Source organism: Giraffa tippelskirchi, chromosome 4, assembly GCF_054371585.1.
Source record: "Giraffa tippelskirchi isolate mGirTip1 chromosome 4, T2T-mGirTip1v1.2.pri, whole genome shotgun sequence".
In the NCBI taxonomy this organism is placed as follows: Eukaryota; Metazoa; Chordata; class Mammalia; order Artiodactyla; family Giraffidae; genus Giraffa; species Giraffa tippelskirchi.
In genome coordinates, this window is record NC_137278.1 from 54659960 (window position 1) to 54675210 (window position 15251).

At 48.3% G+C, this 15251-nt stretch overlaps 1 protein-coding gene across 7 annotated transcripts in view; it reads right to left on the reverse strand.

Moving 5' to 3' along the window:
* Positions 1 to 15251, reverse strand: part of POLR1A (RNA polymerase I subunit A) — an 80404-nt gene that overhangs the window by 41386 nt on the left and 23767 nt on the right. For all 7 annotated transcript variants that reach the window (XR_014082743.1, XR_014082742.1, XR_014082744.1 and 4 more), the window contains 2 exons: positions 12844 to 13074; positions 4778 to 5032 (listed from right to left, as the gene is read on the reverse strand). Coding sequence is in view for 4 of the 7 variants with exons in the window: in XM_081592821.1 (XP_081448947.1) it covers positions 4778 to 5032; positions 12844 to 13074 (486 nt within the window). In the remaining 3 variants the exon portion in view is untranslated. The remainder of the gene's footprint in view (positions 1 to 4777; positions 5033 to 12843; positions 13075 to 15251) is intronic.

Genomic DNA, 15251 nt, shown 5'->3' on the forward strand with positions numbered 1-15251 from the left:
ATTTGGGATAGGAGGGGATGGTCAGGAATGGTCTCTCTGGGAGACATGGGCAGTACTGCAGTTTGGCCTGCGGAGGGACTTGGATTCAGCTAGTGCAGAGAGTGGGGGTTTGGGCAGAGGTTCCCTGAGAGAGTCATGGGTGGAGGGGGGGCTTTGATGTACGTGACTGCAGAAGGAAAGAATGCCTGATATCAGTGTGTCTTCACAATCTTGCGTGTATTCATGGTAGGCTGTTATCCACCAGATGCCAAAACATGGGTTTTTAAAGAATTCCCTGGTGGTCCAGTGGCTAGGACTCGGCCCTTCCATGGCCATGGTCCCAAGTTCAGTCCCTCGTCAGGGAACTAAGACCCCATAAGAACTGCAATAGGGCCAAAAAAAAAAAAAAAAACAACCCCAAACCCAAGGGCTTTTATAACAGCCCCAGTTTGGATGGATACATTTATCTTCTCTGATTCCCAGTCTCCTGAACCCTATCTGCAGGTCTGCATTCATGGCAACATAAGGCACACTAAGGTAAACATAGATGTGCCCACTGACATTTATTAAGAAGGGGTTTTTGCTAACTTTTCACTGTTTACAGGAACTAAAGAAAAATCTTGGATCTAAAGATTGTTATCATTTGCTTATTTGTTAAACACTGTCCAATATTATGGCCATATTGCATAATCAAGTGCAGCCATGGAGAAGTGCCAGGAATTCAGCCACATGCACCAATTCAAAGGCTAAAAAGGATGCTTGTCAAACAGTCTAAATACCATGGCAATGGGCTTTATATAAACCCAGAGATAATTATTATAGAGCAGCTGGATAGGTGTTGCAGATGGAAGGCAAGATCAGATGGGGCATGCAGCCTTTCTTATGAAGGCCTTGAGTTATGAACACGGACAAAAAATTATACTCTGCATCTTGTTCCAAAGACAAGTCTCATTTTGCTTAGGGGAAAAACTGAAAACAGTATTAAGCATTTGACTCACCCCACAGCCCTTTGGGGGCTTCCCTGGTGACTCAATGGTAAAGAATCTGCCTGCAGTGCAGGAGACATGTATTCAATCCCTGGGTCGGAAAGATCCTTAGGCGAGGAGATTGCAACCCACTCCAGTATTCTTGCCTGGAAAATCCCATGGACAGAGGAGCCTGGCAGGCTAAAGTCCATGAGGTCGCAAAGAATCAGAAACGACTGAGCTACTAAACAACAACAGTCTTTGGCGGCAGATATAGATTTTGTCTTTTTTTTTTTCTTTAAAGAACGTAATTACAAGTTACAGGATCTAGTCAGTGCCTTCTCTTTCCATCTAGAGTTTTCCATGACTAGAAAATTACCTTAATGGCTAAACTGCTTTCAACGCAATAATCATGAGTTCTAGGGAGGAGTGCTGATTAAAGCAATTTACTAAGGGTCTACTTATAATTCTGAATTTTCTAAATCTGCTTAGGATCAGAAAGACCATCTCTGGATCAAAACCCCACATAATTGTCAGCTATCCTATTCCACTTAACATCACAGCAAAACGACATTACAATCGATGTCTTTGGTCAGGATTCTTAGAGAATTAGGGTATCCTGTGACTTGAATTTTCTAGCTGAGTAAGTCAAAGTCAGGAAAGTATATCTCAAGTCTTGTTAAAAAAACTTTCCGTGAAGTAGTGGCCCTTAATAGATAAAACAAACGGAAGAGAAAAAAAAAAGAATCCACAAAGAAAGATGTAAAGGAAAAAGTGTAACTGTTTTCTTGGAAAGGAAACGACTCAAGTTCCCTTCATCTATTTTAAGAAGACAACAAGCAATTCTATTAAATACATAAAACTAACAATAAAATGTACTTAAATTGGGTACTATGGTTAGTCAAGGAAAAGAAACTTGAAAATAGAAAAGAAATGGGACAATCAACAAAGGGAAAAGGAAACAATAGGGAAATAAAGATACATCAAGAAAAATGAACAAAAAATGGCTTTCCTGGATTAAGAAAACTGACTCTTGCCATCTCAGGACTTTGCCATCAAAGTACATGTTTCATTTTTATGCGTGTATGTGTGTGTGTGTTAAGTCACCTCAGTCGTGTCCAACTCTTTGTGGTCCTAGGGACTGTAGCCCACTGGGCTTCGCCGCTGTCCATGGGATTTCCCAGGCAAGAATACCAGAATGGGTTGCCATGCCCTCCTCAAGGGGATCTTCACTACACAGGGATCAGTTGCACATCTTTTACGTCTCCTGCATTGGCAGGCGCGTTCTTTACCACTAGCGCCACCTGGAAAGCCCTTCATTTTTATAACTATCACCAAAAATAGGATTTCTCCTCTCGGCACTTACACTAAGGACTACACAAAATTTATTAAGAATCAAAAGCTCTTTACCGCTGACCAAAGAAGTTGGCTGAAAGTAAAGTGAATTCTCAGGTCATCTCCTAGAATTGTCTTGTTTTTGTTTTTGTTTTTTTTCCTGATTTTTCTCTTTTTTTCTTTTTAGCTGCACAGGTGGCATGTGGGATCTTAGTTCCCAGACCAGGGATAGAACCCTTGCCCCCTGCAGGGGAAGTTCAGAGTCTTAATCACTGGACTACCAGAAAAGTCCCATTTTTTACTTTTTAAGAAATTAATTTATTGATGAGACTTTATTTTTGTTCTATCTCTAACCCTATACTCACAGGCGGGTGAGCGTGTGATGACGCACATCTGGAATTAAATAGGCCAGCCCTTTGCAGGACACAGTGTAAGCAATGAAGTCCCCTATTCCATCTTATTCAATGAAAATCAAGTTTACATTGGTCTAGTGAATACTAAAGTTCACTGGTCTAAGCACTTCAGAGCACCTCAACTCTTCATGAGGCTAATGTTCAGAGGTCACTCTGCCAGCAAAAAAAAATGAACCATCCGCTATTTACTGGTAGTGTCCGCCGTGGTGAAATGTGACATTCTCTCTAGCAGGCTAGACAACTAGCACAGTCCTGTCAGCCACTTCCTTCCACGGACCCTCACCCAGGCCCAGCCTCGCCTGTCAAGGGGGACTAAGAACACAGGAGGCTGAGCACACAGGCTTGGTGGGGTCAAAGGTGCTGGGTTCGAGTCCCAGCTTCTTCACTGGCTGGCAAGTCACTCACCCGTGTTTCCTCACCTGAAAACTGCACCTTCCGCCTAAGGCTGTGGTGAGGACTAAGCCAGAATGTTGCAGACTGCTCAGAGTGGTACCTAAGGCACAGAGTGCTCAGGACAAAGCGGCTTTTATTGCCACCACCATCATAGCTACAACTGACGTAATTTACACGAAAACACAAAAGGCCAATTTTCAAATTAGTCAATTTTCTTATAATTATTTCTTCTAAACTATTAATTAAAAAAATTTTTGTTTAATGTTTTTTTTTTTTTTTTTTGGCTGCACCACAAGGCATGCAGGATCTTAGTTTCCCAGTCAGAGATCGAACCCATACCTCCTGCAGTAGAAGCTCAGAGTCTTAACCACTGGACCATCAGGGAAACCCCCGTTAGTAAAAATTAATCAAACTATTTCTTCTAATTTCTGGGGGACTTGAGTGGGTCCTTAACCCCTCCTGCTCATGGTCAGCCCCTTCATTAATCAATAGCCAGCCAAGGTGGGCAGAGAAGGGAAAGAAAGTTATATTCAACTAATTGGATCTACAGGAAGCCACACTGGTGTGTCTGGCAGGAAAAGAGGCTGGAATGCTGGGATACTGGTCACCTGCCTGGTTCTCCAGGTGGGATGGGGAAGAGAAATTCCCAGGAGGAGAGGTCACTAACTGATGGGGGACAATCTCTAAGCAGCCTCTTATGCTTCCTAGGTCCAGAGGTCTCTGTCTCCTCTGTGAAAGGGTGGCAGGACCCACGCCGGGGCAAAGAAGAAAAGCCACAAAGACCTGGGAGCTCCTGGCCCCTCTTACCCACCCCCTTCCACTCCAGCTCTGTGTCCTTGGACATGTTACACCATTTCTTCACACGTGAATGTGGCTGTTAATAGCACCTACTCCAAGGACTGTGGGGAGGAGAAAAGGAGAGGCCTCCAAGGTGCTACATATGGTGTCTGATCTTGAAAAAGTGCTTGGTAAATGGCAGCCATGGTTCTTTACTGTTATTACTACCCCACATTACAACCCAAATGAATGGTGTGTAATTTGTGAATCGCTGCAACACAAACGTTTTATAAAAGAAGGGATTCACAGCGGAGATTCCTCATGGGCTGCAGGGAATTTCATCTGGACCCTCAGGATTATGTTAGTCACTCAGTTGTGTCTGACTCTTTGTGACCCCATGGACTACAGCCCGCCAGTATCCTCTGTTCATGGACTTTTCCAGGCAAGAATACTGGACTGGGTTGCCATTTCCTTCTCGACGGGATCTTCCTGACCCAGGGATCAAACCCTGGGGGTTAAGTTGTCTCTTAAAACCCTCCTTATCTTAAAGGATCAAAGTCATCTGTGGGCCGTGGGGACCCTCATAGATGGGGTGCTAGGCTTGCCAGAGGCTGATATATTGTAGAATCCAAACAGGCTGGAAGATAAGACCTAAGATACAGGTACTGAACTCGGCTTCCTGGGATGACTGTTACAACTTCGCTCCTGACATCTTAAGAGGCAGCAAGAGAGAAACCGCCTATCTCTAAGCAACTACGGGGCTAAAGACCCGACCTGGAAGAATCCAAGACCCTCTGCTCCATATGCCCCTGCTTAACAGACCCTGCTGACTCCAGGAGCTGCCTGGGGCCCGGACCTGAACTGCCAAGTTGGAAGCTGGTGATGATCATGGAACGGCCTCAAGGTCAGACCTACCTTGGGAACAAGGTACTGCTGATCGGTGCAGGCCAGGACGTAGGCCTCAGCCCGGCCCAGTTCACTCTGGGGGAAGTGGGCGTTCATCTCATCTCCGTCAAAGTCGGCATTGTAGGCCTTGCAGTTGGCGTAGTGGAGCCTCAGGACTTTCTCCTCAGGGAGGACACGGGCGCGATGTGCCTGGATGGAGGGCCTGTGCAGGGTGGGCTGCCGGTTCAGGAGGAGAATGTCCCCGTTCTTCACATGCCGGCATACCTGTGGGCAGAGCAAAGGCGGGCTGAGCAGTGGCCACTCTGGCATCACTGCTACAATCCCAAGGGCTCACCTCACCCTGGGCTGAGTGTGGCTTCTGTCTGTCTCATGTTTTACTCAATAAAAGGGGAACTTTCAGTCCAGAGTGAAACCTTAGAAATCTATGAGAAATAACTGCTAAGCCTCTCTGGGTCTCAGAGCGTGTGTGCACGCTCAGTTACTATGTCGTGTCCGACCCTTCTGTGACCCCATAGACTGCAGCCTGCCAGGCTCCTCTGTCCATTGGATTTTCTAGGCAAGAATACTGGAGTGGGTTGCATTTCCTTCTCCAGGTGATCTTCTCAGGGACCAAACCCAGGTCTCTTGGCAATGGCTGGTGGATTCTTCACTACTAAGCCATCCAGGAATCCCAAAATGCCACTTCACAGAGGAAACAGGCCCCCACTACCGAATCCAAATTCAAGAACCAGGCATGGTTAGGGTTCGAACTGGCACGGTTAGGGTTCTTTGGTTTATGAGACAGACGCCTTAAGGTTCTCTGAGAATAGCTGCTAACCCAGCAGAGTCCTGTCCTAGCTCTGGGCTCAGACTATTGCTGTTGTTTAGTTGCTAAGCCATGTCAAACTCTTCATGACCCCGTGGACTATAGCCCGCCTGTCTCCTCTGTCCACAGAATTCTCTAGGCAAGAATATTGGAGTGGGTTGCCATTTCCTCCTCCAGGGGAGGGATAGGTCAATGATGCTACAGGCCCCTGTCCAGTAATGTCTGTCTTCTTCAGACATGCACCACCTTTCTGGAGTTTGAATTCCCCTGAGAATTAACCTGAAAAAAGAAATAGACACATCCTAAGACAGCAGGTCTACACATAACCATAAAACTCTTGGGCTTGAAAGGATTTGGCAGACCTCTAGAATCCCCACTGTAGCCACATCTGAGTACGTTAGTCCAAATGTGGATTCCACATTTCAGAAACACTTGCCCAACCTCATCCTTCAGAGACAGGACTGAAACTCAGGGTTCTTGATTCCCAGTTCAATGCTTCCGGAAAATATTTTATGGCACTTAAAATTAATAACAAGTTTAAATTGCCATGGTCTTTTGGGAAAGCAATTTCACAGAAGATTTTAGAACATTAAAAACTCATTTCCTTTGGGCTTTCAGAACGAACAAGGTGCAATGCAAGGTTCTCTGAATGATGTTTATGCAGCCATGTTAACAGTGGCAAAAACTGGGAAAAACCAGGCTGCCCCAAAGAAGGGGCATTGGCGGATAAATCATAGTACGCACTATGGAATATTATGTAATGATGAAAAACGAGTTTGTGAGGGGGTGCCCAGGCCATGGAATATGCAGGATCTTAGTTCCCCAACCAGGGATTGAACCAAGGTCCCCAGAAGTAGAAGCCGAGTCAACAGGGACTGCCAGGGATCCTTTAAAAAAGGATGACTTAAATGTATACCAGTCTTGAAAAAATGACAATATATTTCAGTAAAAGAGAAACCATCCAGGTGCCATCTAAGATGAGGTATTAGTGTCAGTCGCTCAGTCATGTTTGACTCTTTGCGACCCATGGACAGTAGCACACAGGCTTCTCTGTTCATGGAATTCTCCAGGCAAGACTGGAGTGGGCAGCCATTTCCTTCTCCAGGATCTTCCTAGCCTAGGGATCAAACCCAGGTCTCCTGCATTGTAAGCAGATTTTTTTATTGTCTGAGCCACCAGAGAAGGCCACCTAAGGTGACAGGATGAGGCGATTTTAAACCCAATCCAACTCTACATGTTTATACATATGAGGACAAAGGTATTTAGATCCTTACCGAGCCGCTCCGTGGTATCCTCGGGGCAGGGGGACATGGAAGAAGAGAAAGATCACCACCTTGACCTTTAAAGTCTCAGTGCTATTCATGTTACAATGAGTGTGTGCCACTTTTAGAAAATTTTTTTTAAAGATCTTCAACTATTTCTAAAGAAAGCACGAAAAACTGCACAAGTGATATGCTTACTGTGGGGGGAAATATAGAAAATACAGAACAGAATGAAAACCACAAGTAATTTTACTCTTCAAAGATAACCACTGTTCACACTTTCTTGCTCTCTACCAATATCAGTATGCCATTGGTCATGTCCTCCTGACTGGACACCTCCTCCCACAAAGCTGATTTTAGTATAAGGCCTTTCATCTTTGTTGTTGTTCAGTTGCTAAGTTGTGTGCAACCCTTTTGAGACCCCATAGACTGCCGCATGCCAGCCTTCCCTGTCCTTCACCATCTCCCAGAGTTTGCTCAAACTCATGTCCATTGAGTCAGTGATGCCATCCAATCATCTCATCTTCTGTCGTCCCCTTCTCCTCCTGCCCTCAATCTTTCCTAGCATCAGGGTCTTTTCCAATGAGTTGACTCTTCGTATCAGGTGGCCAAAGTGTTGGAGCCTCAGTATAATTAATTATTGGGCTTCGTAAATGATGCACAGAGATGCTATTTTTAAACAACAAATGCACTGGGGTCCAATGGTTAAAAATCTGTGCTCTCACTGCCAAGGGCCTGTGTTCAATTCCTGGTTGGGGAACTAAGATCCCACAAACCATTCAGTGTGGCCAAAAATATAAAACAAACAAAAAACCAACAAATGCATGAGGCAACTGCTACCCCAATCATTCCGCATGGCTGCCCTCAACAGACCAGAGGACTTATGGAGATTCAGTGAGCGCTCCTTCCACCCCAATTCTTCCCTAAATTACTTAGCAGGTAATAGGTTGGAGGAAACAAATTACTCAGAGTCCATTTTCTTCTCATGTCATCCACATTATGAAGCTGGATCAGAGAGCTGGTTACAGAGAGAGGCTGAAGGTTAACAAGAGATGCACCCACCAGCCTCCCCTCATTCCTGCTCAGCTGGGCTGAAAGTTCCTCCAACTCAGGGAAACAGGGAGCAAACCCCTCAAATTCTAAAAGGCAGTCCTAAAAGCAGCGAGCAGGAACTCGGTCTTTCTGCTCCCCGAGGAATCCAAACCCATCCTTCTCCTGCCCCCACATTCATGTTTCCAAGGAGACCTGGATTCTGAGGATTCCCATGAGTGTCTGCCCAGGGCACGTCATGGAGCCTGAGCTGACTTTGAAGGTCTATTTCTTTAGCTTCTCAAGGGAGGAACTGCCCAGACCTGTGGCTCAGGCCCCAAAGCTGGGCCTCGGAATGGAGTCTCACAAATTCGAGACATCCTCCGGCATAAGCAAACCCCACAGCTGGGAAGGCTCGCAGGCCCATCTGGCAGGCTCCAGCCAATCCAAACAGAAGCCCTGGAGCACAGGGTGCTCCCCTTGCCAACCCAAACCAGAGGCCCTTCCTTTCTCTTGTCTCTAAATAAATACCGCAGTGAAAATTAGCGTGCTCCAGTGCCCGGGTCAGAGTTCTCAGAAGCAGACCCAGAGCCAAAGAGCTGCTCTTGGGGCTGACTGCTGGGCCGGGAAATGAGGCTTGGCCAACCCGGACACTTCCTCCTCCATTTACGAGGGCCAGGGGAAGGGGCAGAGACTTCACTTCTCCCCTTCTCATCGAACCTGCAGTCTGTCCTGACCTGGGTCTCTCCCTCCCAGTCACGTAACCCAGCCCTTTGGCCTAGTCCTTACCTATATGGAATGTGTTCAGCAAGAAAACTACTTTACAAATTACAAGTAGGCTGTGAATGCACACATACCTGACTACGCGTATAAACATTACATATAACATCACTGAGGTTTCGGAAACTAAAAAGAATCATTCTTAGTCCCCAGGTCCTGATAAGTGCATATATGCTCAGTCACTAGAGTCGTGTCTGACTCTTTGTGACCCCATGGACTGTAGCCCACCAGGCTCCTCTATTCATGGGATTCTCGAGGCAAGAATACTGGAGTGGGTTGCCATGCCCTCCCTCCGGGGGATCTTTCTGACCCAGGAATTGAACCCGCATTTCTTACATTCCCTGCGTTGGCAGGCAGGTTCTTTACCATTTGCGCCACCTGGGAAGCCCAAGGTCCTGATATAAGGAGCGCTTCTGTTTCAAATGATCCCTTCCTGTCTTTGCCCCGGGGTGGCCACATCCTCAGCTCGCTCCATGGAGCCTCCTGTACCTCAACGTGGACCCGTCCAGCCCACAGGGGTTTCCTGAGTACTTCCTCCACACGGGGTGCAGGAGAGAGTGGAGGGTCTAATACCCCGCCCTTGTCCTCAGGGGTTTAGGACTTGAAGTGGAATAGGTGGGGGCCCATGGAGTGACAACACAAGGCAGTGAGGGTGGGAGGTGAGGTGGGACACACAGGGAGGGGGATCCCATGCAAGTGTGAAAGTGACAAACTGCACACCACCTGTTTTTATAACTCGAGTTTTTTGGGAACACGGCCCAATCCAATGGCTTTGTACTGCCCTGGTGGCTTTCACAGTTCATGCTACAAAAGCGGGGCTGAGTTGCTGCAACACAGACCACGTGGCTGACAAAGCCTAAGATGTTTACTCTCAGGTTCCCAGGTGGCTCAGCGGAAAAGAACCCGCCTGCCAATGCAGGAGACGCGGGTTCAATCCCTGGATTGGGAAGATCCCCTGGAGGAGGGCATGGCAACCCACTCCAGTATTCTTGCCTACAAAATCTAATGAACAGAGAGAGGAGTCTGGCAGCTACAGTCCACGGGGTCACAAAGAGTCAGACACAAATGGGCGACTGAGCACTCACACGCACCTTGGCTGAAAACGTGTGCAGGCTCCTCCCCTGGAGGAACGAGGGCCTTGCTGAGGTACAAAACGGCGTTGGCTGGGGAGTCTGGGGAGGACAAAGTGCTCCCAGCACACACAGCAAGTTCAAGGACTGAAGGGGAAGTCTGGAAGGGATGCTGAGAGGTGGGGCTAGGGGAGAAAGCAGAGACAGTATGCTGATGTGAACTTCAGCCGGGAGACAGATGAAGGGCCAACCTCCCTTATTTCCCTGCAGCTCAGAACTCATCTCCATCCCTTCTCGTAAGCTGCCCAGCAAGTGCAGTGAGGCCAACCTGCCCTCTCTGAAGCCAACTCCTGACCCCACAGATGTAAAGAGGCCACATGAAGGAAGTGTCCCTGTGTATCTGCCTCATCATCACATCCCAATAATGTCAGGAACCCCACCATCCTTCTACTTTTGCTCTAGTTGGAGATGACAAAGGTTCTGGGGCCCAGCTCCTCCCACTTTGTTCAAACGGCTCTCCTGGGTCACAGGTGGTCTCCGTCTGGGCAAATCTGATGCATCTTCCTTTCTCCCTCTCCTTAAACTTCATATTTAATTCCACAAACACCTCCTATGTGCCTCGGGAAGATGCAAAGGTACTCTGGGGCTGGTCTTGACCACAGGTGGGGACGGATGCTGGCATTGAGAGCAAGCCTGGCTGGCCAACCTCCCTCAGAGTCCTCCCCACCTGATTCATGCTCCCATAGGTCTCCCCACTTTCTGCCTGTCCTACTATGTGCTCAAAGAGCTTAACTCTCTGACAATTTCATTTCTTTTTTTTGGCCACACCATGTGACTTGTCAGATCTTAAGTTTCCCAACCAGGGATCAAACCTGTGCCCTCTACAGTGGAAGCGTGGAGTCTTAACCACTGGACCACCAGGGGAAGTCCTGATAATTTCATTTCTTAACTCTATGACCCCTAGCTGAGGTCCCACACTTCTACATTTTACGTGAGATAGGCCTTTAGGTTCTCCACCATCACCTCAGTTCGGAGGGGCCCAAACGTACCTCCTTCCAGAGCATTCCATCTCCTGCACTGGAAACCATGGCTTCCTTCCATCTTCTCTCTTCTACAGCCCTGACACCCAGCCTACCCCCAACTCTATCCTCTCCCTCGGAAACATACCCTCCTTTCACCCTGGGGTCCCCTGAAGCCCCCAGGCTGGTCCTCAGTCATCTTCTGATGACTCCAAACTTGCCCTGCATGCCCACCCCACCTCCTTTCTTCTCCAGCATCATGTGGGTTCAGTCACCACCCTCTGTCACTGTCCCCTTATATCTGCCACACCACTCAACAGTGATGACACACTTATGCTCTCATTCCCTGGGGGTGCCCCCACCAGGCTGTCCACCCTAGGGCAACAAGAGCTTGTCCATGGTGCCTGGAAAAGTGCAACATAGAACTTGGAGTGGGCCCTGCCACCACCTGACCCCACTCTGCTCTCCTCTCTCAATTTTTCTCTCAAAGTGTCCTACTGTCTCACATGCTTGACTTAATAGCATGAAAGTTATCCTGTGGTTGTCTTGTTTCACCATAAGTTAAGAAAAATACACCTTTATTTCTCTTGCATCTTTCACATAGCTCCAAGCAAAACATGGGGCTCTTAAGAATGGCAGAATAGGGGCTTCCCTGGTGGCTCAGTGGTAAAGAATCCACCTGCCAAGCAGGAGATGCGGGTTCAATCCCTGTCCAGAAGATTCCACATGCCACAGAGCAACTAAGTCCAAGGGCCACAACTACTGAGCCTGTGCTCAAGAGCCAGTGCTCTGCAACAAAAGAAGACACTGCAATAAGCTGTGAACCACAACTAGAGAGCAGCCCACACTTGCCGCAACTAGAGAAAAGCCCATGCAGCAACAAAGACCCAACACACTCAAAACCGAATAAAATTATTAAAAAAAAAAAAATGGCAGGATAAGTCTGCGAACCTGAACACAAACGTCACTTAACGCATAAGAAAGAACAAACAGGTGGCTGGACCTGTCTGCCCGCGGCTGCCAAAGCAGAAGACGCAAGGCCTGTGACCACTGGACCTGGGGACAATGGTGAGATGGGGAGGAAGCCAGAAGACAGGGCTCGGTGAAGAGCAGTGGGGACCAGTGCTCACCAAGACAATGCTTCCTCTCCCTCTCTGTCCTCCAACCAAAGCTCTTTCGAGCTTCAACAGTCTCTGTAGAGCTTGAACCCACCAGAAAGAAAACCTAGTGGGTCTAGACGTGTCAGAGGGCAAGGGGAAGCCTAACAAACATGTAGATGGGTGAGGACGATGCACTCCATCACTCCCTGACTGGGGCAGTCATCATAAATTAATCCCAAATCCATTTCACTCCAACCATTTCTGCCACTCTTGCCTGGTTGAGGGTTGCTTGCTATACCCCTGCCAGCTGGAACGGTTGTTACCTGACACAGACACAAGTGATATCACCCACCCATCTTATGCCCTCAGCAGACATTGCTAATCGATCTTGTACTCTTTCCGTGGGAGCCCAGAGAAAGCCTGGGGATCCCTTAACATAGTGCTACAGGTGAGAACTAGCAATCTCCAGAAAGTGAAACATCAGCTCAAACCAGTCAGTTTTCACAGATACAGGATGTTTCCTTTCTAGGGCAGCTCTCAAACTTCAGCATGCAGAGGAACCCTCCATAGACCTTGTTAACAGACAGATTCCTGGGTTCCATTTCCAGAGAGTCTAAATTCAGGGCAGGGAAGGGGGAAAAAGGGAGACAAACGTGCATTTCCCACTGGCTCCAGGAATGCTGCTGCTGAGGACCACTTTTGAGCAGCCCTATTTAAGGGCAGCAGATCACAGTGGAGTTATAATGAAAGGGCATTTCTCCAGCCCCTGGTATGTAACTGGAATTGTGCTGCCTGCATGGGATGATCAAATGAAGTTTTATTCATGGTGCTGAGGCCATAGGGAACACCCACAGGTGGGGTCAGCCCCCTGTGGGGCGTGGGGGGTAGGGGTGGGGTGGGGGGAGCAGGAACAGTTCTCACAGCCCTCCTGCGCTGGCACCACGGCTGAAGTCACGGGGGAGCCCAAAAGGAGCAGCCTAAGCCCCTTACCAAATATGCCCGTTACTCACAATTTTTGTCCCCTGGGGCTTCGGGGCCCCCGTAGCTGGTGTCAGGAGCTGTTTGGCCACGGCCTCCCGCTGCGTGAGGTCCGAGGCGCTCAGGGCTGTGCGACTGCCATCCTCGTTGACGACCATAGAGGCTCCGGGGTGCACGTTGGGGCCGTTGATGACCGCCTGCCTCAGTTCCTGAACGTTCCAGGGGGTGACTGGTTGAGGGTAGGTCAGCTTTGTGGCAAACACCTGGAAACAAGGAGGGAGATATGAAAATTCAGGGTGGGCAGAAAGAAGTCAGAAGGACCCCCAGTGTGACTCAACAGGCTGTGTGAGTTTTCCCCTAAGATGTGGACATGCTCCCTGTGCCAAGAAGGTCCTTCAGCCAAAAAAGCAACATCTCCCTGTCTTTTCCACAATCATTTTTCCAGACTTGCTCCCTCCAAGGAAGAGAGCAGGTCTCCTTTTCTAGCAGAGTAATCTGCCCAAAAAAAGTTATCTGAGGATAGTAATTTATGCAGTAGAATTTTTTTTAACCTATTTTAAAATTTCATCATTTCCTAGTCTGCCAATAAATTCACAGTCCCAAAAGATGGACTATAGCCTGGAACATGAGCTTGAGACAATTGGCGAATAACTGCTCTCAAGTATCATCCTCCCCCACCAACAATTCCCCTCCCCTCATCCCCCAGCAGTCATCACTAACTGATGGTGGCCATGCCCTGAGCCCAGACATGGCATCTTAATCTCTTTACTTGGCCTGAGATAAACTTGATTCGGTCCCCCGATACATGAGAAAATGGCAATGCTCCATTTGACACACCAGGCCTGCACCACACTCCAAGAAAAATGAGTGCCCTGGTTAAAGCAAGTTCTGAGCTACTGAATATTAAAACCCTCTGATGCTTCAAAAGGCATATAACCACGTTAGCGACTCTTGAGGAGTCCCATGGAAAGGAACTCGCTGAACACTGGCCAGGTCTCTGTGTGAATGGCACCCCCACCCCAACCCCTGCCACCCTGCCTGGTGCTCCCCGCCCTGTGGCCCTCTCCACCTCTGCCGACGCACTGACCACTACCTGACAGAGTATGTACAGACTGTGCCCAGCTTAGGATTTTTCATACTTTATGACAGTGTGAAAGCAACATGTATTTGGTAGAAATCATACTCCTCATTTTGAATTCTGGTCTTTTTCTGGGCTTGTGAATCATGGTGCGATATTCTTGTGAAGGTGGGCAGGGGAAGTGAGCCTCAGCTGCTGGCTGTCAGCCCTGGGATCATAAATATCCCATACACTTAGAGCCATCCTGTTGTTCATTTTCAGGACAGTGTTCAATAACTTCCATGAGACATCCAACACTATTATAAAAGAAGCTTTGCATTGGGTGATTTTGCCCAACGGTAGGTTAACATAAGCGTTCTGAGCAGGTCTAAGGTGGGCTAGACTAAGCTATGCTGTTAAGTAGGTTAGGTCCATTAAATGCACTTTTGACATACAGCATTTTCAACTTACCACCACATCATCATAAGTAGAGGAATATCTTTATTTGTGTTATCTGTTTATGTGTCTCCACCACTGGAATATAAGCCTCACGGGGACACACTAGTCTGTCTGGTTCACAACTGGGTGTCTAGCTGATCCCCCAACCTTCACCTCCTCTGCTTCTTTAACACCTGTCCACAGTGCTCGATGGGAAGGGTGTGCACAGGAGACCAAGAGGCAGTTTCACACACTCTGCTCCTCACAACCATCCTGTGAGCAACAGGCCACCATGGCCCTAGGCTTGAGGCAGGCCTGGAGGTGGGCAGAGGGGGAACTTCAGAGTCCCTCCAGTACCAAACAAACCCAGATCCAAGAAAGAAAAGACCGCTGAAGGTGGAAAGAGGAGCAACACTAAAGGTCTCTCCCGAAGCTGGGGACTCTGGAGGCACCATGAGGCTAAAGCCAACAGAGGTCTCCGTCCTCCTCTGTCCAAAGAAAGCAATGAACAGGTCACGGGCCTCTCCTCCCAGGGCCTAGGACTCAGGAATGTCACCAATGGGCTTCCCAGTGCTTTTCCCTGCCACCTGACCCAGCTTCCGGATGCAGAGACCCCTGGTGCCCAGGAGGCAGTGGGCACAGGAAAGGGTATTCTCTGACTCTTGTCCCCTCACACAAGAGCCCTTGCCTAGGAAGCCCACGTGTGCCTGAGGGACAAGGAGGCAGCACGCAGGAGGCCATCACAACACTTAAGCTCTGCTCTCTGCTCCTTGCCAGTCCTCCCCTGAGAGTGGCAGCAGGGCCATATGCGAGGAAATGAGCCTCTCTATGGGGCGAATTAAACCATCTTCTATTACTGACCTCAAGGCCCATTAAGGAGGAAGACGATGAAGGAGCTGTTGCTAATGAGTACTGCAGCCTCAAGTGGTGGGGAAGTGAGAAAAG